The sequence below is a fragment of the Acinonyx jubatus genome, chromosome X, assembly GCF_027475565.1.
Source record: "Acinonyx jubatus isolate Ajub_Pintada_27869175 chromosome X, VMU_Ajub_asm_v1.0, whole genome shotgun sequence".
NCBI classification, from domain to species: domain Eukaryota; kingdom Metazoa; phylum Chordata; class Mammalia; order Carnivora; family Felidae; genus Acinonyx; species Acinonyx jubatus.
In genome coordinates this window covers 8,296,867-8,322,653 of record NC_069389.1, presented here as the reverse complement: position 1 = coordinate 8,322,653, position 25,787 = coordinate 8,296,867, and the positions used below count along the sequence as shown (strand labels likewise).

At 42.3% G+C, this 25,787-nt stretch overlaps 2 protein-coding genes across 2 annotated transcripts in view; both read left to right on the top strand.

Moving 5' to 3' along the window:
- Nucleotides 1-25,787, top strand: part of ARHGAP6 (Rho GTPase activating protein 6) — a 448,084-nt gene that overhangs the window by 72,569 nt on the left and 349,728 nt on the right. The gene's annotated exons all lie outside the window — the stretch shown is intronic.
- LOC113597697 (peptidyl-prolyl cis-trans isomerase A-like) lies at nt 17,172-21,545 on the top strand. The gene has a single exon (XM_053202061.1). The coding sequence runs from the start codon at nt 19,766-19,768 to the stop codon at nt 20,357-20,359; it is 594 nt and encodes a 197-aa protein (XP_053058036.1). The 5' UTR covers nt 17,172-19,765; the 3' UTR covers nt 20,360-21,545.

Here is a 25,787-nt window from a genome sequence, read left to right as displayed (position 1 = left end):
CTGTGTCTCCCTCTCTCTCTGCCCCTCCCCCATTCATGCTCTGTCTCTCTCTGTCCCAAAAATAAATAAAACGTTGAAAAAAAAATTAAAAAAAAAAGAAAATTAAGAGGCCAAATTCAAACATCTTCCAAATTCCAAGCCCGGAGTGGGGGTGGGAGGAGGGGTAGACCTTATCTGCTGAGTGCTAGGGTGCTAATTTTGGATAATTTGGAAAATTTTGGCCATCTGTGACCGACATTATGATATAATAAAAGTAATGTTTTTGAAGGAGTAGTCTAAGCCTTGTCTTGATCCTTCATTTTTAAGAGAATGGAGAAATTGGCAGGAAATTGTGTTCATCCAAAAGACCGCATCATTGCAGGCTTTGCTTTTTTTAATGTTTATTTATTTTGAGAGAGAGAGAGAGAGAGAGAGAGAGAGAGAGAGAGAGAGAGAGTTCAAGTGGGGGAGGGGCAGAGAGAGAAGGAGAGAGAAAATTCCAAGCAGGCTCTGCACTGTCAGCACAGAGACTGACGCGGGGCTCGAACTCACGAACTGTGAGATCATGACCTGAGCCGAAATCAAGAGTCGGATGCTTAACCGACTGAGCCACCCAGGTGCCCCTGCTTTTTTTTTTTTTTTAAGAGACTTTATTTTTCAGAGCAGTTTAGGTTTACAACACAATTGAGGGGAAGATGTGGAGATTTCCCATACCTCTACATGGGTGCACGGCCTCCTCCTCTGTCAACATCCCCCACCAAAGTGGTACATTTGTTAAAAGTGACGAACCTACGTTGACACATTATCATCACTCAAAGCCCATCGTTGTACGGTCTGTGGGCTCGGACACATGTGTAATGACGTGCATCCACCGTTGCAGGTCACACACAGTAGTTTCACTGCCTTTAACCCCTGACAATCACTGATCTTTCTACCGTCTCCACAGTTTTGCCTTTTCCATAATGTCGTACAGTTGGAATCATATAGTATGTAGCCTTTTCAGTTAGCTTCTTCTCGCTGATTTTTTTTTTCCCGCTGTCCAGCTTCGGATAATTCTACAGGCCATTCTATAAGAGCCAAGGATCACATTTCTACTCATGCTGGAATAATCATGGGAACATGAGGTTTTGCAGGAGGCAGCAGCTTCAGAGGGCTAGAGGACACACAAACACTCCAGTGGAAATGGCTGATGTTGTGGTGCCGTGTGCGTGTGTGTGTGTGTGTGTGTGTGGTTATAAATATCCCAGCTTCCTTATCAGATCACCGATGTGGATCCTGCACCATCTCCCCAGCACCCTCCACCTGTATGGATTGAGCCATAGTTAACCTTCCTAGGCATCCTTACTTTCCCAGTCTCACTTTCCTACTTTGCTTCAGGTTCATCCTGGGAATTCTTCCTATGAATCACTTTCATACAATTCCTCACCTCAGGTCTACTTCTGGGGAACCTAGTATAAGAATTCCCTCATGTAGAAAATTTGCAAATCATTATAAAGTGTAAAAAAAAAAAAAGAACAAGAAAGAGATCACACACCCTTCTCCACCCCCAAGGCACCCACCATCTGTCTTTTTCTATGAATTAATAAACAATTTATTGAGGCATATTTTGCATATCATATAATTCACCCTTTCAAGTATATATTCTGATTAGTTTTTAGTAAATTTTGCAAAGTTGTCCATCCAGGACCACAAATCTTAGAACTGTTTTGTTACCCCAAGCAGACCCATAATACCCATTTAAATGACATTCATCCTCATTTTCCTTCACCCCAGCCCCTGGCAACCACTAATCTACTTTCTGTCTCTATAGATTTACCCGTTCTGGCATTTTATATAAATGGTATCATGAAATATGCGGTCTCTTGTGTCTTCCTTAGTTTCATATAATGTTTTTGAGGTTCAGCCATGTTGCATTATGTATCAGTTCTTTATTCTTTTTCACTGCCCAATACTATTCCATTGTATGGACACACTACCTTTTGTTTATTCACTTGGTGGACGTTTGGCTTGTTTTCACTTTTTGGACTTATGATGAATAAGGCTGTTATGAACATTCATGTATAAGTCTTTGCTTGGCCAGTTCTCTTAGATAGATTACCTAAGAGTGTGATTCTGGGTCATATTGTAACTCTATGTTTAAGTTTTTGAGGAATTGCCCGAATGTTTTGCAAAGTGACTGGACCCTTTTACAGTCCATCGATAGATGAGGGTTCTAGTTTCTCTATATCCTTGCAAAGAATTGTAATATAGTAATTGATGTCTGGGAGACTATATTTGTAGAGTTGTGATCTAAGTTTTTCTCAAATCTGAATGGATTTTTTAAACTTCTTTGTTACAATTGCAGTACATTTTATTTTTTATTTTATTTTATTATTTTTATTTAAATTCAAGTTAGTTAACATACACTGTAGTCTTGGCAATACATCTTAAAAATATCTGATCCCCGTTCAGATCCACAGAAACCTCAGAACTCAGAAAGCCTGTATAATTTGCGTCTTTGTTTATTGTATCTGTCTTCACTCTGCCCTGTCACTCCGTCTTCTCTCTCAACCCCTCTGTATATTCGATTAAGCATGCCTAATCAGTCTTGTCTTTCTTTTACCTTCTTAACAGCAGCTGACCAAGTACTTTTTCGATTTTAATGGGAGAATTTTTTTATTTTTATTAAAAATTTTTTTTGACATTTATTTATTTTTGAGAGACAGAGAGACAGAGCACAAGTGGGGAGGGGCAGAGAGAGAAGGAGACAGAATCGGAAGCAGGCTCCAGGCTCCAGGCTCTGAGCTGTTAGCACAGAGCCCGACGCGGCTCTGTGAACTCACAAACCGTGAGATCATGACCTGAGCCGAAGTTGGACGCTCAATAGACTGAGCCACCCAGGAGCCCCAGGGAGCATTTTAAATATAATGTATTGTCAAATTGGCTAACATACAGTGTGTAAAGTGTGCTTTTGGTTTTTGGGATAGATTCCCGTGGTTCATCGCTCACATACAGCACCCAGTGCTCATCCCAACAAGTGCCCTCCTCCATGCCCATCACCCATTTTCCCCTCTCCCCCCCTCCATCCACCCTCAGTTTGTTCTCTGTATTTAAGAGTCTTTTATGGCTTGCCTCCCTCCCTCTGTGTTTGTAACTATTTTTTTCCTTCCTCTCCCCCACGGTCTTCTGTTAAGTTTCTCAGGATCCACATACGAGTGAAAACATATGATATCTGTCCTTCTCTGACTGACTTATGTCACTCAGCATAATACCCTCCAGTTCCATCCACGTTGCTGCAAATGGCAGGATTTCATTCTTTCTCATTGCCAAGTAGTATTCCATTGTATATATAAACCACATCTTCTTTATCCATTCATCAGTTGATGGGCATTTAGGCTCTTTCCATAGTTTGGCTATTGTTGAAGGTGCTGCTATAAACATTGGGGTACAAGTGCCCCTATGCATCAGCACTCCTGTATCCCTGGGGTAAATTCCTAGCAGTGATATTGCTGGGTTGTAGTGTAGTTCTATCTTTAATTTTTTGAGGAACATCCACAGTTTTCCAGAGCGGCTGCACCAGTTTGCATTCCCACCAACAGCGCAAGAGGGTTCCCGTTTCTTAATTGGAGCATTTTGAATGTGTCTCATCGCTGAGCTGCAGGCTGATGTACTGGCTTCTCATAAGCTAGCAAGAAGTTACCAGGTTACACAGATGAAGGGGGAGTTGGGACGTGAGGGCAAAAGTGTTTGCAGTGAGGTAAATTTTCTTCTGCAAGTCGCTTAATGAGACAGCACCACATGAGTAGGCTGGTCTGGATTTTGTCACTCTCATGTATCAACCTTTCCCCTCCAAAGGAGCTTATCAGGTTCCTCATGAGATAATTTTGTTAGGACTCAGCATTTCAGCAGGCAGTAGCCAAACACCTCCTTCCCTTTGCTCAGAGAATCTCCCTGTTTTTATAGAAAACAAGAAGAGCTTGCTGAAATACTTCTCAAAGGCAGGCTTTAAAAATGGGTATATTTTCCCAGGTTCTGTATAATCTCACAAACTCCTAGAAACATAGTGTGTCTCCTTCTCTGCAATCTTCTGCCTGATATTCATGCATAAGGAGCTTTAAGAATGGTTATAAAATTCCTCATTATTTAAAAGTGTAGGAGAACAAACCAATATAAATTCCAGTGCAGCAAGTGACTGTATCTCATTTTCCTATGTACAGATATAGACAATAGGATTATAGAACAAACAACAGAATATGGGATTTGTTTTAACGTTTATTTGTTTTTGAGAGACAGAAATAGAGCGTGAGTGGGGGAGGGACAGACAGAGAGAGGGAGACACAGAACCCGAAGCAGGCTCCAGGCTCTGAGCTGTCAGCACAGAGCCCGATGCGGGGCTTGAACTCACAAACTGTGAGATCATGACCTGAGTAGACATTGGGTGCTTAACCGACTGAGCCTCCCAGGCACCCCCACGATTATTTTTTAATAATAGCTTTATTGAGATATAATCGATATACTCAAAATTCACCCTTTTCAGGTGTATGAATAAGGGTTTTGTACTTATTTACTAACTTCCTTATTTGTAACTATCATCACTGTCTAATTCTGGGACATTTTCATCACCCCCAAAAGACATCCAGTGTCGTTCAGCAGTCACTCGTTCCTCCCTTCCCCCCAGCCTTGGGAAACCACTAATCTACTTTATGTCTCTCTGGATCTGCTTATTCTGGACATTTCATATCAGTGGAATCATACAATGTATCATCTTTTTGTGACTGACTTCTTTCACTTAGCATGACGTTTCCAAGATTCATCCATGCTGTGGCATGTGTCCGTACTTCACTCCCTTTTGTTGCTGAACAGTCTTCCATTGCATGGAGAGACCACATTTTGTCTATCCGTTCATCATTTGGCAGACAGTTGGGTTGTTTCACTTTTTTGGCCAGTGCTGCTATGAGCATTCCATGTACAATTTCTTGTATGGACAGTAAGTTTTCACTTCTGTTGGGTGTATTCCTAGGAGTAGAATTGCTGGGTCATATGGTAGCTCTATGTTACAAAATGGCTACACTCTCTTAAACTCACAGTAATCATGGGAAGTGATGATTATATTTATAGATCCGGAAATGGTGGCCCAGAGAGCTCTAAAAATCTACCTAAACTAATAAACCATGCCTGCAATTGTCAAAATGTTGGATCATCACAGAAGTGAGGCCTTTTCAGATTCCTTTAAGAATGTCCGGTAACCGAGATGGAAGGCAGGGACTTGGGACCTGGGTAATGGGCATGTCTGCCTCAGACTCTGAACATCTCAAAGGTCATTCCCTAAATGGCAAAATACATCTGTAAAAGTCACACTTCTGTTTTTCACCATGAAAACTATTAATTATTCCTTCAATGAGTATGTATCACGTTGGAAATCAGGGAGAAGGTTTAAATAAACAGAAAACGTCAAGCCACTGCAAATCATGGTACTATAAGGATTTATTCTATTAAATAAATTTTACTCTTTCCCACTTGCTTTTGTGGTGGGGCTCAAGAATCCTGCGGCCCGTAGATTTTTATAGTGTTCTCCATCTTGCAGCGTGTTCAGGAGTTAGCATTTTCAGGAAACCCATTTCTGCTGAAAGACTCACTCCTCTAACCCCTCAACAGCATGCGTGCTGTGCCACAGTTATTCCTGGCAGATCCCTTCCCAGGACTGACCCCATGGGATAGTCGCAGCACAATCTTCTCTTGAAGACGGCAAACATCCCAGCTTTGTTTCCTGTTTTAAATTACTGGGAACTGATGCCCCAGGACCATGCGATTACTTTTGCTTGTGACTGCGTTCATATGTCCCATCCTTCTGTGCCAATCTCAGTAGCCTTATTGCCTCCTGTAGCTCTACAGTTATTGCGATCACAACATTTTGGAGCTATGCACACAAAGGACCAGCACCACAAAGCAGTTTTGATGGCAAAATGGCCTGAATACATAAGCTACCTGGTTGGGCTCATTCAATAAATGAAGCTATTGATATTCCTTGAAATGGTAAGGCAATTCACAATACACCAACACACAATGCCTGTGTGCAGACCCTCCCCTTCAGGGCACTGTGCAGGGTATGACAGAAGGCTGGCCAGGAAGGCATCAGTGGGGCCCTGTACTCTTGAGGGGGCTTATAAACATTCAAGAAGGGGAAGATAAATACCCAAGGGCTGGGCTATGCTTTTGGCTCTGAAGCTGGCCACACTGGCAAAGCATCCGTTACTTGGCAAAATGGACCTGGGCAGCCAGCGTGAATAATTCAGCATCTCCCTCTCGTGAGGTTTTAGGAGCTGACATGCTCCCATTTGATGATAATTATTCATCAAAGTGATGCCTGCAATGAGCAGATTTTCATTTTTGCAAAATTCTCATATAGGTCTGGCACATTTCTTGTTAATTTTATTCCTTAGCACTTTACAGATTTATTTTTGTTTCTTTCATGGCTGTTTTGCTTTCCTAGATGAAATCTAGTTTTCCATTATGTCTTCAACATGGTTAATGTTGGCATGTAGGAAATCTATTAACTTGTATGTTGACCTTACTACTTTTGTATCAGTTCTAATAAATTTTAAATTAACACGGTTGGAGTTGTAGATAGGAAATCATTTATCTCCCAATAACAATAGTTTGGGATAATCTTTTTTTAGGGGGTGGGGACGATAGTCTTTTTTATTTAAGGTTTCTTTTCATCTTCTTGTCATATGTATTGATGAGATCTTCGGGTAGGATGTTGAATGTGGGCATGTTTGTCTTCCTACTGACTATAATGGGGCCACTTCTCAGTTTCTACTGTTAAACAAGGATGCTTTCTATCACTTTCTGGTAGATACCCCGTGACTAAGATGAAGCAGTTCTTTCTATCTTGATTTATTAATAGTTATGCTTTTCTTTAATGTGCAAGCCTTTGAAATTTTGTAAAATATATTTTAGCATCTGTTGAGATGACAATGTTATTTTCCTCCTCCTTTAATGTAAACACATAGAGAATTCCATCAATAGCTGTCCTGATGTTGAACCTCCTTGAATCCCTGGGATAAAGCCTACTTGATAATGATTGATTATTATGGAGCTTTTAATTTACTTTAAAGCTTTGTGATCATTCTCCATTAAAAAATACTTACCGAGTATGCCAAAATACCTAATGAACCATGAACTTGTTTGAAATTATGGTAGGGAATACAAATAGACTAGTTGGCTATACTGTTTGCTTTTTTTCTTTTCTTTCTTTTTCTTTCTTTCTTTTCTTTTCTTTTCTTTTTTTTTTTTTTTTTTGAGTAATTCCATTCCATGCAGACATGAGCAATGGGATTTCATCTTCAAGAGAAATGCCTTCTTGGCTGGGTAGACCCTATTTTTTTTCTGGTAATTCATCTGGTCTCTAACATTGAGTTGCCTTCTGGCTTAGTTTTTATGTTTAAACAACCTGGTCAAATGCACCTAAGCTGCCACAACCATCACATGCTGACAAAACTCTTTTTGGAGCTTGTGGAAATTACTACAACCATGAAATTTTGTTGATTTCAGTGGTTGCAGAGGCTACAGCTTTTTCTTCTATCGGTTGTCAAGAGCGGTTAGTAGACTGCAGTTCAAAGTATAAATTGTTCGGTTTCACACTCCACCTCTGGCTGCCAAAACCTTAATTCTCAGTTTCATCATTTTTAGAATGCGACTGTTAAAATACCTTGTGAGCTACCGTAGATATTAAATGAGTAAATAGAAAGCACTTAGGATAGTACCCAGGGCATAGTAAGTATTATATATGTGTTAGCTGTGATTTTAAATAATCAAATTGGAGTTGTCAATTTGGCAGGAGTTTTGTTATAGACACGATTGTCTTGTGATCACACATGAAATATTTTTTCTTATATATGACTCATGGAAACACATCCCATGTGGAATTTGACTAGTCCTTTACTCATTCAGGGCATTTCTGAAAATAGGCAGTTTTGTTTGACTAAGTGTTTTTCCAGTTAAAAAAAAGGGGGGGGGCTGGCTTATTTTTCCAAAATATTTTACGTTTGGGGAAACTCAGAAGGATGAGATTGAGCTGATTATCGGAATAGGCCAATCTGTCTCCTGATACGAAGAGAAAAATCATTTAACGTTGGTTGCCTATAGTCAACAAGTAGTGGGACTTGGAGAATATGAGTTGAGTGGCAAGTGGTGACCCCCACCTCTCACTGCGCCCCGTGGGGCTCTTCTGCTACCTGCGTGTTGACTAGGAGAGTTAGCAGTTAGCTGAAGTCGCTTATAGGGGGACTCAAGATGGAGAGGGAGATTGTGTGTGGGCTCTGCTCCCAGACTCCGTGGGTTCAGAGCTGAGCTTCACCACTGCTCACCAGCCAGTTGACCTTCGATAGGTTTCCAATGCTTCAGTTTTCTCATCTGTAAAATGGCAATGATACTAATTAACTCCTAGAACTTTGGGGAGAATTTTTAAGAGAAAATCCCTGTTCAGGGCCAACATAGGACCCGGCACACAGGAAGTGGTCCATCAGTGGTATATCATTTAGCACAAAGCATTTATTTTCTGTGATCTTTATTCTAGCCTGCAGGTCATATCTCTAGCTGGGCAGCGTGTTCTACGTGAAAATTCGATGACAGAGGAATTCACTGCCTTTCATTTTTGAAACAACTCAGTGGGTTTTTAGTATATTCACAGTATTCACAGCTGTGTGCAACCATCACCCCAGTCAATTTGAGAACATTCAGGTCCCTTCAAAAAGAAACCTCACACCTTTTAGCTCTCACCTCCCTCCACACACACCCCACCCTCCTTGCTAGCCCTAAGCAACCATTAATTTCCTTTCTGTCTCCATGGTTTTGCCTATTCTGGACCTTTCATATCAATGGAATTCTACAATATTTAGTCCTTTGTGACTGGCTTCTTTCATGTAGTTTAATGTTTCCATGCTTCATTTGTGTTGTAGCAGGTATCAGTGCATGATCCTTTTTTATGGCTGAATGATATTCCACTGGATTCATAGAACACATTTTGTTTATCCCTGATCCACTCATGGACAATTTGGTCTTTTTACTTTTTGACCAATAGGAATAATGCTGCAGTGACCATTCATGTACAAGTTTTTACATGGGCATATATGTTCAATTCATGTACACGTTTTTGCATGGGCATATGTGTTCAATTCTCTTGAGTATGTACCTAGGAACAGAATTATTGGTTCATATCCCATATGAGGAATTGTCAGACCATTTTCCAAAGTGGCCGCACTGTTTTAACATTCCCACCAGAAGTGTGTGAAGGTTCCAGTTTCTCTACCTCCTCGCCATCACTTGTTATTATCTATCTTTTTAATTATAGCCATCCTAATAGGTATGGAGTGGTGTCTCATTGTGGTTCTGACTTTAATTTCCCTAATGAGTAATGATTCCACGCATCTTTTCATGTGTTTATTGGCCATTTGTAGGTCTTCTTTGGGAAAATGTCTATTTAGATTCAATTTTTAAATTGGGGTGTCTTTTTAAGTATTGAGCTGCAACACCGGTCATTATCATTGAGCTACTCTCTGGTGGGCCAGTGCTGCTCACGTGTCTGTGCACATAGGTCCCCTGGGGCCCTGGTTAAAATGCAGATTCTGCTTCACAAGGTTCAGGGTGGGGCCTGAGATTCTGCATTTCCCAATAGTGCTGCTGTTCAGGGACCCTACTAAAGTATAAAACAAAATTATATTATTTGCAGGGGCTTAATTTCCCCCACAGTGTGAAAGATCCGCAGAAAACACAAGTTCAGAAAAGAAGCTGGAAATGAAAAATGCAATTTAACAAGGTTAATTGTGAACACCAGGGGTTTGTTCAAACGAGTTGCTTTTTTTGGTGGCCATCACTCATAGTTTCCTCACCTGCCCTCCAGGATATATTATTTCACTTCTGGAGGGATCTTTCTGGCCTTTAATGAGTCCTGGCCATAGTTGAGCCTCGTTGCAGTGGATGCTGATATAATTTGGAGGTGCTTTATGTTCTGCTGTTGAGACATTAAAATGGAAAATATGAGGCCAGAAATGATTTCTCTCGGGATGCACATACATGGTTAGAGCTCATAGTGGGCCTGTCAACATCTTCTCCTCTGCCCCTCCTTGGGGGAGATTTTGTCTCCTGACGCAGTTTTGAATGAGACTTTCATAAGTCCCGAGTCTCGTACCTTTTACAGTAAAATATTTGCCCAGATGAAGTCATCTCCTTTCAGAGATTTCTCTCTGAAAATACAGCTAAACCCACAAGCTGTGAGGAATTATAATAATTCATTTAGAGATACCTTTTGGGCAGCTGGAAGCACTGAGAATTTTCTGGATCTTAGCTTTGGGGAAGTTAGGCAGGCTGGAGATCTCTGCCCCCAGATAGGTGACCCTTAGGGAATTTGCTGTAGCCTAAGGTGAGGGGGACTGTGGGAGATGGGTTCACTTGTCGAGATATTTCATCAAGGTCTTATTTCTGGGACTTGGAATAATTAAGTTTTGCACACATATTGATGAAATTGGAAAATGTTCACCCTAAAGTAATATGACTGTTAACTTTTAAATTTCGCTGAAATAACAAAATTAATTTATAAAGTCATAATACAGCAATGCTGTAGCATTGCCATACAGATAACGCCGTGAGGCTAAGGATTTGTAATCTTTATTTCTTAGTTCAGAAGGCAAGTTCATAATCTGTCCTCGAAGTTGTTTACTTTTTCCAAGTGGGCGTGTGCTTCTCCAAGTGTTTCTCTGAGGAGAGTCCCCTTGAGTGAAAGCAGCATCGTCGATCACGGAAGCCAAAAAGACCCTCCACGTGCACCGACTTGGGCAATAACCCGGAGAAACAATATCCCGTTCCTGAGATGGTGGAGTTTCCACCTTGCTGTTCGCTGGCTGGCCTTAGGAGATGGCAGTCGGGGTGCCCGTGCCTGGCCACCGGGGACCCTGGGATCCACTCTGTCCCGAGCACAGCAATGCTGCCTTTACATCTTTTTCATGCTGAGCCTCTATCCCTTTACTGTTCTTTAAAAAGTATAGAAATGCCCCATTCTCCGTCCCTTCCTCCCCATCCCTCCTCTCCTTCCCTTCTTTCCTTTTTATCCTTTGAAATTTAGTGAGCTCACTCTTGCATGCTAGAGAAGGTGCCAGACATTAGAACATAGTGTCCCCTTGAGACAATGCCCATGGTAAGGGCAGCCTTTGCACAGTTGTAGGCTGGGGACCATAAAGGGGGGAGTACAGGCTTGGGCGGAAGGAGGATGAGTTCCCTTTTGGCTGTGTGATTTTCAGAGCCGGAGGGGGGGCCATTCAAATCGAGGTGCCTCATAGGTAACTGTAGAGCTGAGAAGAGGGGTTGCCGGGTAGAAATAACAAAATGACTGAGGGTTGATGGGGGGTGGGAGGGAGGGGAAGGTGGGTGATAAGTATTGAGGGCACCTTTTGGGATGAGCACTGGGTGTTGTATGGAAACCAATCTGACAATAAATTTCATATATTAGAAAAAAAACACCCAGAAAGGCATGGAAAGACTAAAAAAAAAAAAAAGAAATAACAAAATGAATTGAATCTAACAAAATGGATTGTAACAAGGATAAATAAAAATTCATAAAGGTAAATGCAGAAAAACCACCTGTATGAATCCTGGATAGAGGGGACACAACTTAAAATTAGGTGTATGTGTTTTAACTAAGAATCAGTTGTCAGTGTATGCTAACTTATTGGGGCAATTTCCAAAAAATAAACATTTTCTTGGATTGCATCAATAGAAGTATAGCGTCTAGAATTAGGGAGGTGATAGTCCTGTTGTGTTACAGGTGGGTGAAGACTACAATTAGAATAATGCATTTAGGTCTTAGCTCATGAGCTGTACAAAAATGGGGGGGGGCAGGCTGGATTTGGCCTACCCATGCTCCATAGACTTCTGTTGTACCAGGCAGCCATCTAACACGACTCCTAGGTGTGTAATTTTGGCTAAGTTTGTTAGGACCACATTTATACTCACATCATAAGGGTGACCATGAAGATTAAATGTGGAAGCACATGTCACACCCTTGGTACAGTGCCCGACACATAATAGCCTGAGATACCAACTAAATGGAAGCGGCCCTCGGTGGGTTTCTTTGATCACATGATCTTGGGCAATCCCTTCGACATCCTGAGCTTCTGCTCTTCTGCAAAGGAAAGGGAATATGGTCAGATAAGATGATTCCGGAAGCCACTTCTCCCTGGTGGCAAGTGCTTGAGCAGAACCCCTGAAGCGGTCTCCCCGGCACTCTCTTTCTGGTCATGGGTGCCCACTGGCCTCACCGGGAAAGCCAGTGTGTCGGAGTTAGTGACCGTGAGAGCAGCCCTCACATGGCGATGGATGGGCAGTTGGCAGGCTGTCACTCCCCTTCTCCTATCATGGCAGCGTGTGAGCCGAGCTCGCGCAGTCGCCCTGCAGGACAGACTCCCAGTTGCCCTGGGCAATGGCTGCCTTGTTAACTCACATTCATTGACTTCTTTCCCTTCTCTGTCCCACTTCGCCACTCCCCTGCCAGCGTTTTCTGGGGTCACCTCCTGTGGTGGGCAGAATATTGGTTCCTAAGAGATGTCCAAGAGATGTCCGTGTCCCGATCCCAGAACCTTATGTGGCGGAAGGGACTTTACACATGTGGGTTCAATTAAGAATCTCTAGCTGGAGATATGAGCCTGGATTATCCAGATGGGCCCAGTGTCATCACTCAGAGGTGAAAAAGGGAGGCAGCCAGATTCAGCGAAGGAGGTATGACGACAGAAGGGAGAGATTGCAAAATGCTCCAGTGCTGCCTTTGAAGATGGAGGAAGAGGCCACAAACAAGGAAATGCAGGTGGCTTCTCGAAGCTAGAAAAGGCAAGGAAATGGGTTCCCTTAGAGTCTCTAAGAGGAACCCAGCCCCCGCCAACACGTCAGTACTAGCCCAGTGTGTCCCATTTTGCACTTCTGACCTCCAGAACTCAAAGATAATCAAGTTTTTTGTTTTGAGCCCCTAAATTTGTGGTAATTGATCACGGCAGCAGCATGAAACTAATACCCCTCCTAAAGCAACTATTTGTCCGCGAATCTTTGCTTCAGCATCTACTTCTGAGGGGACCCAAATTAAGACACTTCCCAGTCTGACATTGTATGTTTATTTCTATGTCGCTTAAGATATCAATGCTTTTTAATTGTCCGTAGCAGTTGGTTATTGTGTACTTCGATATGCTTGATGTTGCTCTAAAGCTAGTCAGAAAGAGGGAATAAACTCACTTCTTCCCTGTGTAGAGTTTACCATCAAACCATGGAAATAAGCCACAGATAATTCTAGCATGCGCCTTGTGCTATTCAGTGCTTTTTATCACTGAGTCACGTAACTGTAAGTATTTATTAAGCTTCCACTGTGAACATTGATCAGATCAATAGGGTGGATAAATATATGCTATAGTCTCTGCCAACAAAAAAGGAAATTCTCAAATCTAATTTTTTTTTTCAAATCTAATTTTTTAAATTTTTTTCTTTTAATGTTTATTATTTTTGAGAGAGAGACAGAGACAGAGAGCAAGCAGGGGAGGGGCAGAGAGAGAGGGAGACACAGAATCGGAAGCAGGCTCCAGGCTCTGAGCCATCAGCCCAGAGCCTGATGCGGGGCTTGAACTCACAGACCGCGAGATCGTGACCTGAGCCGAAGAAGGCAGCCGCTCAACCGACTGAGCCACCCAGGTGCCCCTCAAATCTAATTTTTTAATAAAATGACAGTAATGGCCTAAAAGAGGCCAAACTCATTTTGTCTCTAAAATAAAAGGAGAACAAGGAGTTCTAAGTGAAAACAATGCAGGGATCCCATTTTAGGGAAATTGAAGCACTGCTTTCACCCCCTGGTTCCCATAAAAAGCACGGAAAGTTTATTTTGTTCCCAAGGAAATTCACTGTTGTTTAGCTCCTGAACCATCAACACATTTTTAAAAATTATAATTTACTGCCGCATTTGGCTGTGAAACATACTGAAAGAAGGTTGAAGTCAGATTCACAAGATATGAGTTCGAATTCTGGATCCATTACTTCATACAGTCATGTGACCTCAGGCAAAAATGTAACCGCTCTGAACTGCATCTGTTAACCAACCACGGTGATGTCAGCCTCTAAGGTCGTTTGGCCAATGGAGGCCAGCACGCGCTCGTGTTCCAAGCCTTTCGCTATTTTACGGAGTTGGGCATCTAGAAGAGTAAACCTCTTCAACCTTCTGGGCTCCAATTCTGGAGTCCCTCTTCCATTCATTTCTGCTGGCAGGACTGAAATCCCCTCCCAGGCTTCCCCCTTTTTTCTGCAGTCCCTCGCTCTAATTTCAGTCAGGAGTACCCAACATGTGCTAACAGTTTAATCCTAAAGGTGTGGGGTCTGCCTTCCGGGTCATCCCAGGTGAAAACTTTAGCAAGTGTCTGGCTGCAACACAAAGCTAATTGCTGGAACAGTCTGAATGTTTCTGTGGCTTAACACATTAGAACTTAATTTTTTTTTTTTTTTGTTAGCTTTGGAATGACATCAGGGGTTTGAAGGGCACACTTCCGTGTGGGCATTCAAGGACTCAGGCTTCTCCCGTCTCGTGGCTCCTCCAGGTCCAATCCGTGTGCTCCGTGGAGTGGGGTGAGAATGTGGCACGTCCCACGAGCCTGACCTGCAGGGGACACGCATCCCTCCTCCTTGCATTCTGTTGACCAGGACTCCATCATATGGCCCCGTCCTAGCTGCAAGGGGAATGTGGACTCCTGGCTTAGCATAAATCCTTTGTCATCAGCTTGCATTTCTTCCTCGCTGTGCTTCTCTCAAAATGTTGCTATGTGGGTTAAAAATGCAAAATAGACGTAAGTTCCTTTTAGAGCAAAATTGTGCTATAAAGGAAAAGGATTTTTTTCCCCCTGAAAGCAAGCTTGTTACATGTTATGACTGGGTTCTCCTGAACATGGTTAGGCACCTAATAAGTTAATGACTTGAGCCGTCATCACCAGGTCTTAACATTGCTCTTATAAAAATAGGCTCTTGGAACTTATTTCATAAGTTAGTGGCTTCCTCTACCAGCTTTGTAGAGTGTGTGTTCATTTTGATTCGATTTCTGCTTGATCACAGTTTGATTCCATTTATATTTAGTTTGTGATTTTATGCTAATTTTACATCTTGTCTGTATTAGCGATAAGGTGCAGTTGCCTCTCAGCCTTGACTTCCAGAGTCACTGGTGACACTTGTTGCCTACTCTATCTATGTCAGGTACGCTCTAAGTACATTCTCATTTTAATCCTCCTGGTAATGCTGCAAGGTATGCATGATTACCTCTATTTGATTATTGAGAAAACCAACTTGGAGAGCGTAACTATGCTACTTTTCTATTACTTTTGTGGCAAATTACTACAAACTTAGTGACTGTGTTCTGTACTAGAGGCTCTTGGGGGAGAATCAACTGTGAGCTCGTTCAGGTTGTTGGCAGAACTCAGTTCCTTGTGGCTGTAGGACTGAGGTCTCTGCTGCCTTGCTGGCTGTAGGCTTGGGCTCTTTCTCAGCTTGGAGAGGTCACCAGCCTTCCTTGGCTCATGGTCCCTCCATCTTTAAAGCCACAAATGCTGTGTCAAATCCTTCTCATGGTTGCAATCTCTCTGACTTCCGCCTTTTTAAAAGTTTTTTTTTTCTTTAATTTTAATTCCAGTATAGGTAACATACAGTGTTATATTAGTTTCAGGTATACAATATCATGGTTCACCAATTCTATTCATTACTCAGTGCTCATTCTGAGAAGTGTACTCTTTAATTCCTATCACATATTTCACCCAGACTTCTGCCTTTTAAAGGGCACAGCCGGATAATCTCCATATCCTAAGGTTAGGTGACTTGGGGCTTTAATTACGTCTACAAAATCCCTTTGTAACAGTACCTCGATTAGTGTTTGATTAACCAGAGGATGGGAATCTTGTGGGGGCCATGTTTAGAATTCTGCCTGCCCCAGTAACTAACTTGCCTCAATTGGCACAGCTAGAGAGTTGGAAAGCAAGCTTTGGAAACCAAATGTACCCAGCATTAGTCCCTTTTCTGTCTATCAGGTTGCCCTTCTTGCAGAAAGGAGTGGTGGGCAATACCTGAAGAGAATGTCCAGCCCCAATTCCTAACCTAGAGGCATAGAATTTAAATAATTCCTACATTAAAAGTTATAGATTCAACATTTTTAAATTGTGCATCAAAGTAATACTCTTTTCCAAATGCCACCACCGGAGAGATGGTATGCTTGTGGGCTACCCAGACAGATCTGGATAAATTCTAAGAGCCACCGTTTATTCATTCTGAAATGCCAAGCCTCAGTTTCAGCACTGTATAGTGGGATAATAATAGTATCTTACAGTTGCATCATGAGAGACTGAAGCAATGACACTTATAAATGTTTTTCATAATTCCTGGCACACAGTAAGCACTCAGTTGTTAACCATCACCTCCGCCAGCATTATCCTCATCATCGTGTTGTGGTCCTCGCCGGCCATCAGCCCAGACAGCAAGTGCATATGAAGTGTATCAAGTATTTATATCCCGTATGATAATATGTAAGACAAATCACGTGCATTTGTCAAATGGGAGGAAAAACTATTATGCCCCCGATCTCATTGCTGACTTGACTTTGCTTCTGAAAACCTCAGCTGTGGATTAGTAAGTGTAAGACTTGCTGATTTTTCCATCTCTTCGAGACTCAGGAATAAAAGGGGAGGATTTTTTCTGTGCCACTCATGTAACTGAGCGTTTGTCTGCTTGGTTCCGATTCTGCTGGTCACTTAAATGGATATAAGTTTCACGAGCCCTTGTGTCCCTTTCAGGGCCCTCCTCTCAACGTGTCCTCCTCCTTTTCCCTCTTGATCCAAGACCCATTATTGGAAGGTCTCTAACATATGTTTCATTTTACTTTTACTCCAGACTTGAGCTTGCTGTAAACAAGAAATTTATTTTTAGTATTTTTGCTCTGCATTTTATTCAGATCTTTTCTCTTTCTGCATTTGCACCACATTCCTAGGCTGCTGTGAAGCCAGCTTTTTCAGTGTGAGAAAACGAAATGTCATGGAATGAAGGCTTGGTGGCGACCAACGGAAGTGCCTGTTGAGTCCTCTGTGGGAGGAAGCTGGAGACCCCTGGATGGTTTAAGCAGAGATTTGAGCGAAGAATTATGAAGGACAGAGGTGGCAGGGGAGTGTGGGTGGGAGAGGCCACCGTGGTGTAGACACTCCTCCGCCCACCGCAGCCTCTAGAAATCAGCAGTGGAAACGTTCCATGGTATGGTAGTGTTGCGGTTGGAGCTGCAGTCCGAGCTTTGGATTTAATCACCTTACATCAGTTCTATGTATTATTCAAATGTAGGGAGAGGAGAGAAATTTCTAGTGAACGAAACCTTGTGAAAGCCTTCTGGCTCTGCTACCTCCCCCCTGCATTTAACCCAGCCGCCTGCGACGTCCTTTACAAGGTGATGCGCGTCTTTTGCTTTCCGTGTTAGCCTTTAAGCATTCTCATCGTCTAAGTCACGGTTTCTCCACCGTGACCCTCGGACATTTGGGGCCGGGTCATTCGTTGTTTTCCCTCGGCATTTGCTCCACACCCGAGAGCCTTCAGCAGGAACACCTGAAGCCCTGCTCCTGAGGGCTCTTTTTGGTTTTTCTTCTGATGAGGGGCAGTGCTAGGGAGTTAACGCCTATGAAAGGAGCCCTGGGCAAGTGTTGGATGGGGAGGCGCCGGAGAGCTGGGACAAATGTGCGGCGTGGTCCACACTGCCTCCCAGCACTCTCTGATGGGATTGGGCCCCAGTGGCCACAGAAGTGACTTGTTTGATAACGCACCTCTACCGATATCTGCCCCTTCGCTGACTCCCCTCCCAAATAAACTGTATACATTCACATCCTTGTCTCAGGGTCCACTCGTAGGGGAACGCGAGCTGAGACTCCGTGTTCCAAACATTGCAATTCGGGATGTCTGGAGAAACCTTGAGCCAATTCTCTAAGATTTGTCCATGAAACGCCATTGATCAGTGTTGTCACCAAGTGCTCTAAGGCCTACATCCTGGGTGGGCCAGGCCACGCTGGGGATGGGTGCGCGCTGCTGTGTGTCTGTGCCGATGTGGACATTGTTATTTCTCGTGGGTTTGTTCTGAGTAAAGCTCTTGGAAATTGTGTTTTCCCACAAGTTCCACAAATGTTTCCACATTTTAGAAATTGTTTGAGCATGCTCTAAGCTGTGACTTTGAAAGTCAAACAGTTTTGGCTGGTGATATTATTTTTAAAGAAACAAAACAGTCTTGTTTTGTTTTTAATTCTGGCTTTTGTTATGCTTTGCAATCCTTTTCTGCTCTGAGGGCCTTTACTTCCTTTGTTTAGTGCGTGGCTTTGCAGAAGGCTCATGGAAGTATTTGGTAGACATTTTTATACAGATGTGATTACAGTGAATTTTCCTGGTAATACTTTACATTCTAAAGCCCTTATAACATAGAATGTTTCATTTAATCCTCACCCAAATCTGGGATGATAGGATTAGCATCACGCTTTAATGAAAGAGAAAGCCAAGTTCCAGAAAGTTTAAGTGAGTTTCTGTTTAGCACTTTTAACTAGTCACGAATTAACGTAAAACTTTCATCAATGTGATCAGTGGTTCTTCAAAGACCGCAAAGAAGGACCACATGCTCTCCAAGGGGTGTAGAGCTGTAGGATGTGGGGAAACATGGGGAGGAGAGGACACAGCCCTCAGCAGCAGCTAGCATGCGGAGAAAATGAACACGAGTGAGTCAGAGACTATAGCAGCATGTCCCTAGGTGCTTTTCTGACCTTCCAGGAAATCTTCACTATTGCCATCAGTCTCCAGCGACCTCTCAGCACCATGAAAGTTGTGGTCCATCTTTCCTGCGGCAGCAGCTAGGAGAGCATGGCACCCCTGTGTCGGTTCACACAATCTAGTGCAAGTCTTTATCTTGCTTGTGCTAAGGTTGTGCCTGGCAAGAAGAGGAAGTACACGACTGTTTCATATGTCGACGTTGGATTTTGAGTCGAGGTCCAAAGCAAATTGGTTCTGTTCCTGCCAAGGACTGGAATCTTACCTCTGGTACCCAGCCCGGCCTCAGAGTCCCCACTGACAGTTGCCATCCCTGAGACTGAGCTCAGTCTGGTTTCTTAAGCCTTTGCCTGTTGCCCAGTGTCGGTACCGGGGTTGCTCCTATGGGAACCCAACCCGATTACCTCCTCTGGGCCCTTCTACCAACAATGAACCTGAGTCATGACTAAGGCATTCTGCACTAACCAGGATTTATTTGGAAAACAGAAAACCTTTAGCTATTTCAAGAAGAAAGTGATTTGATACAAGAGTTGGAGGCTTACTAAGGAACTGGAGAGGCCGGCAGCCACCTTTATCGAAATGGGGCGGATAGTAACATAAAGAAAGAACCACCGGTGATCTCAGCTACCTGCCGTAGCCAGAAGCACCTGGCGACACCTCCCATTGCTCATCTGCCAAAGCCCACACACCTGCCTGTCGCCACCACGCTGGGCATTGGCTTCTCTCCTGCCCCATGAGTGTGTCCTGTTTGTGTGGCCTCACTCTCAACCTCGATGACACAAAGCCTGGAGAAGGTAGCTCACACACTTCTAGCCTCAGAGATACTGGGAACAGCGTAAAAGAAAGAACATAGTGCTGAGTAGCTTACTGATAGTACAGGCTATATCCTGTCTCTAGAAATTTTCTGAAGCTGGGTATTGAGCCTTTAAGTAGGACACTTAAAGAGGACAGTGTTACTCCTCCAAAGTCAAAGATGCTAAGAAAAACATTTCTTATCTGGAGCTCTGTAACGGTGGCCTTGCAGATGCCACTGCCCCGGAAGCTCTGGTGCTGTCCAGCCACCGTCGACCCCACCGTGTTCTTCAACGTCACCGTGGATGGCAAGCCCTTGGGCCATGTCTCCTTTGAGCCGGTTGCAGACAAAGTTCCAAAGACAGCAGAAAACTTTCGTGCTCGGAGCACTGGGGAGAAAGGATTTGGTGATAAAGGTTCCTGCTTTCGCAGGATTATTTGGGAATTTCTGTGCCAGGACTGTGCCTGCACATGCCATAATGGCACTGGTGGCCAGTCCATCTATGGGGAGAAATCTGACGATGAGAATTTCATCCTGAAGCACACGGGTCCTGGCATCTTGTCCATGGCACACGCTGGACCCAACACAAATGCTTCCCAGGTTTTCATCCCCACTGCCAAGACTGAGTGGTTGGATGGCAAGCATGTGGCCTCTGGCAAGGTGAAAGAGGGAAGGAATATTGCAGAAGCCATGGAGGGCTTTGGCTCCAGGAATGCCAAGGCCAACAGGAAGACCACTATTGCTGACCAACACTTGACTTGTGTTTTATCTTAACTACCAGACTATTGCTTGTGTAGCTCATGAAGGCACCCGTTCACCCCCATCTGCTGGAAATATCCTATAATCTCTGTGCTCTCGCTGCAGTTCTGTGGGTTCCATATTTTCCTAATACTCCCCTCCAGGTCTAGCTGGATTGTGGAGTTATGTTTATGATAATGAAAGAAAAACTAAACAGCAACAATAACACCAACCAAAGATTCTGTAATGGTTCTAATAGTGGATGTGAATCACTTGTATCAAGTGATTTGATACAAGAGTTGGAGGCTTACTGACTAGTCCAAGCAGAACTACCAGGAAAATTGGGCAACTCTCTGTACCCACACCCTTACTCTGCGCGGTATAGTTGTACCCTGAGATTTCCTTATTTCCTGGTAAAATATGTACCACACTTTAGTCAGCTGACTCAGTGTCTGTTCTACTCCTGTATGCCAAGGTCACAGTCTTGGATACGTTTTGGGCTAAGTCTGCTCCTCCAGAGACGAGTCTTGGAAAAAGTCCCCAGGAGGCAGTGGGGACTGGCCAGTGGGTCATCCCTGAATACCTGCTCCATCACATAGTCGTCCAGGGCATGGGACTTGGCTGAGTGCTAACACCACTGTGGCTGTTGCTTTTAGTGGCATATTATACTTGTCATCTGATTCACAACATTTGCTTCCAGAAGCTGTGCTTTTGGCCTGGGTGCAAGACTAAAAGGCTGAAGCAACCATGAAATTGACCTAATGCTGTTTAAAAATGTTACTGCTTCTTACGAGTCATGAAGTCTGATTTACTCCTCATAGAATGCTAATAATCAGGTTTCTTTTCATCGCAAAGTGAAATAGTCTTTGTATATTCATGATTAGGTATTGGGAAGGAAATTTTACTCTGTTTAGTAGATTAATTAATAGTAAATATGAAGCCATGATGTATTGTTTTTCCCTCAAGAACATTTCATAAAAACCAGAACTCAGTAAAGCCAGTTGTTCTTTTGGATAAGCCAAATAAAAGGTGTTCTACCTAAGCACCTAGGGACTCTTGATTTAATCTAACTGAAATATTAACTTCAATTTTTTTAAGACTTCAATAACTGATAGTTCTAATTTATTTCTTCTGAGAAATTTGTGTTGGAATTCTAATCGATATTATTCTAAAGATTAAAAACATTCTGGCTGGAAAGTAGAGATATATCTACTATTAAAATTTTGTTTCTTTGATAATGATTAGCAAGCAAACGGAAGGGCATAAGAACTTAATAATGAAAATATTAAATTTTAAGATCATTTTCCAAAGTAGGTAGTTAATTAACTGGAAGCTGTACTCTTTTCTTGCTCTATATTAAATTGTCCTTTACTTGCACTGAACACTGGCTTATTGTTTCTTCTTGCTGTCTCTCATTTTGTTTTCATGAAGTAAAGGCTCTTCATATGAGTTTTCTGTTGACAATGGTAACATGTCAGCAAGATGTTTTACAACAGAGTAGTTTTGGGGCTGCATCTGACTCTCTGTGACCTTTCACGTATGATATGTTAGACCCCTAGACAGATATAAAGATGAGACATCAAGACTAAGAATGCTAAGAGACATGTTCTGGAAAATAAGGCCTGTAGGAAATCATTCTAAGCGAATCAACAATAACTTATCAAAGGGTATAATGTTTCAGTTCTAGGAGAAACCAAGAATACTGGAATTTGTTCCAGAACTTCACTTCACCTTGACTTAATGTATAAACATGAATGTGAAATTATGCCAGTTCCTTCTAGACTTAAATTGTGATATGAAATGAGGAACTGGTAGCTGTGATCAAGTTCCTGATTCTTACAAATGATGAAGATATGCAAAGTATATTTCCAGTCTTTGTATAAATGCATTAATGTTCTGGCTCATTGGAGTATTTTTCTGATTAACCAGTGGATACGTACTTATATGTGTGTGCTTGCCTGGAAGAGAGAAATGCTTACTCTTGATTAATGTGCTTCTGATTATATACATCTTGTGGGGTTTCATAAAAGTGCACTCCTTAATCTCCACCACATATTTCCCCCATCCACCCACCCACCTCCCCTCTGGTAACCATTGGTTTGTTCTCTATCGTCAAGAGTCTGTTTCTTGTTTTCCCTCTCTCTCTTTCCTTTGCTCATTTGTGTTGTTTGTTAAATTCCACATATGAGCGTAATCATACGGTATGTCTTTGACTGACTTATTTCGCTTAGCATAATACTCTCTAGTTCTATCCATCCGTGTCATTGCAAATGGCAAGATTTCATTCTTTTTAAATGACTGACTAGTATTCCATCAAATATATATGCATATATATTTGTACATACCGCGTCTTCTTTAGCCATTTCTTTATCGATGGACAGTTGAGCTGCTTCCATGATTTGGCCATTGTACATAATGCTGCTATAAACATAGGGGTGCATATATCTTTTTGAATTGGCGTTTTCATACTTTCTGGGCAAATACCTGTTAGTGCGATTACTGGAGTGTAGGGCAGTTCTGTTTTTAACTTTGTGAGGAACTTTGATACTGTTTTCCATAGTGGCTGCACCAGTTTGCATTCATTCCCACCGACAGTGCAAGAGGAACCGGTTCCCCTCTCTCCACATCCTTGGCAACACTTATTTTTTTCTTGTGTTTTTGGTGTAGCCATTCTGACAGGTGTGAGGTGATATCTCATTATGGTTTTAATTTGCATCTCCCTGATGATGTTCTTTTTGTGTGTCTGTTGGCCATCGGGATGTCTTCTTTGGAAAAATGTCTGTTGGTGTCTTCTGCCCATTTTTTATTGGATTATTTGATTTTGGGGGGTGTTGGGTAGTCTACGTTCTTTATATCTTTTGGACACTAACCCTTTATTGGGTATGTCATTTGCAAATATCTTCTCCCATCCTGTAAGTTGCCTTTTAGTTTTGTTGGGTGTTTCTTTCACTGTGCAGAAGCTTTTTATTTTGCTGTAGTCCATTAGTTTATTTTTGCTTTTTTTCTCTTGCCTCAGGGGACTTATCTAGAAAAATGTTCCTGTGGCTGATGTCAGAGAAATTACTGCCTTGCTCTCTTCTGGGATTTTTAAGGTTTCAGGTCTCACATTTAGGTCCTTAACCCATTTTGAGTTTATTTTTGTGTATGATGTAAGGAAGTGATCCAGTTTCTTTCTTTTGCATGTAGCTGACCAGTTTTCCCAATGCCATTTGTTGAAGAGACTCTCTTTTTCCCAGTGGATATTCTTTCCTGCTTTGTTGAAGGTTAATTGACCATATAGTTGTGGGTTCATTTTGGGGTTTTTTATTCTGGTCTGTTGATCTATGTGCCTATTTTTGTGCCAGTACCATACTGTTTTGATGACTACAGCTTTGTAATGTGACCCGAAGTCTGGAATTGTGATACCTCCTGATTTTTTTTTTCATAAGTGGGTATTTCAACTCTTCATCACTTAATTACAGTCAGTAATTAAATCATTCAAGGAATTTTAACATCTTGAAAACACTTATTTCAAATAATATATTCATTTAATGTCTTTTTTGTTTTCTTATGAGTTTTCTAATAAAAAGTATTTTCTTTATTTTCAGCTGAGTGCTTTTTAAAAATGGTATTAATATGTGGTCTTAAGGATCCATGTATTCCAGGTGCTCACGGGTCGTTGTGTTTTTTTTAAGTAACTTATTTGTGGTGGGTTTTCTCCCTAAAGCAGAAATTAGTCCAAATACACAGGCCTTGAGATTTCACAATTAGGCAATTAAATTAGAAAAATGACAACTGGCATGTGTTCAAAGTAATAAAGTTCCAAAAATAGAAAGTGAATCAAATTAACATAAAGGCATTAACTTTTTTCTGGGTGGCATGAGTTTGCAAAAGTCTTGAGTAATGAGATTTGCTTATTCTCAAAATAGCCAGAGAACCTTGAGTGACATTGCATTTCAAAGGTGGGGGCCAGAGGGAAGGTCGCTGTCGGTATTGGAGTGCCAAAAGGGCAGAGATTTCACTTCGAAATCACCTAGGCTAGTACATGCCGCTCTACTTTGAAATCTTTACCTAGTACTGTAAAGAAATTATTTTGTGTGTGTGGATTATCAAATGATTTATAAAACGATCCCTGGATCTGGAAATTTAGATGGCTTTTAAAACTTTATTTTTGTTGAGTTTTCCATGCTGTTTATATTTTCCTAACATTCAAGTAATGATAAAGTTTTTTTTTTCATTTTAAAAAGAATCAATTCCAAATAGTATTCCCATTGTGTGGGATCGTTGGCTCTAAGCTTTGTGCTTTCTTGATATATCAGTTATATGCTAACAGGCTTTAAAAATTTGTGCACATGTAGGGTGCCTGAGTGACTCAGTCAGTTAAGCGTCTGACTCTTGATTTTGGCTCAGGTCATGATCTCACGGTTCATGGGTTTGAGCCCCACATCCGGCTCTGTGCACAGAGCATACTTGAGATTTTCTCTCTATCCCTGTCTCTCTGCCCCTTCCCCGCTCGTGATCTCTCTCTCTCTCTTTCTCTCTCTCTTTCTCAAAAAATAAATAAACATTTAAAAAAATTGTGCATGTCGGGGCGCCTGGGTGGCTCAGGCGGTTAAGCGTCTGACTTGGGCTCAGGTCATGATCTCATGGTTTTGTGGGTTCGAGCCCCATGTCAGGCTCTGTGCTGACATCTCAGAGCCTGGAGCCTGCTTTGGATTCTGTGTTTCCCTTTCTCTCTGTCCCTTCCCCGCACATGCTCTGTCTCTCTCTGTCTCTCAAAAATGAATAATAAAAAAAAGTTAAGAAAAATTAAAAAAAATTGTGCACGAGCATTTGAAGAACGTATGAGTGAATGATCATGCCATTTCCATTGGTGTTTCACGCTGCAAGACTGGTTTTCAAATCCAAAGATTTGGAGATCTGTGGGCAGTTCCCCAAAGTAGTATAGTAGTTCCACTGTTTTAAAAGACAGTTTTCATTTTACATAATTTCTGGCATGTTCTGAAAAAGGCTGACATACACACTTTTTTGCTGATTCCCCCAGTGTGGCCGTTACCCATTTTGTTCTGGGTGCTGTTGTGAAGGTCAGTCGAGGTAATGATGCATTACCCCTGTTTTCCTTACTTCCTGGCCTTCCCTCAGAGCTCCTGATCCCTTCTCTGGCCCTTCAGTGCTTCCGTCTTCCAGTGGCTATTGCCACCAGCCTTCACCTGAGCTTGTCAGCCCTCTGGACGTGCATGGACATCCACATGTTGTACCCCCGGTTTGTTTTTTTTTTTTTTAATTTTTTTTACGTTTATTTGAGACAGAGAGAGACAGAGCATGAACGGGGGAGGGGCAGAGAGAGAGGGAGACACAGAATCAGAAGCAGGCTCCAGGCTCTGGGCTGTCAGCATAGAGCCCGATGCGGGGCCCGAACTCATGGACTGCGAGATCACGACCTGAGCTGAAGTTGGACGCTTAACCGACTGAGCCACCCAGGCGC

Excerpts from the sequence above, each read along its gene's own strand:
- LOC113597697 (XM_053202061.1), top strand. The coding sequence starts at position 19,766 with ATGCTAAGAAAAACATTTCTTATCTGGAGCTCTGTAACGGTGGCCTTG.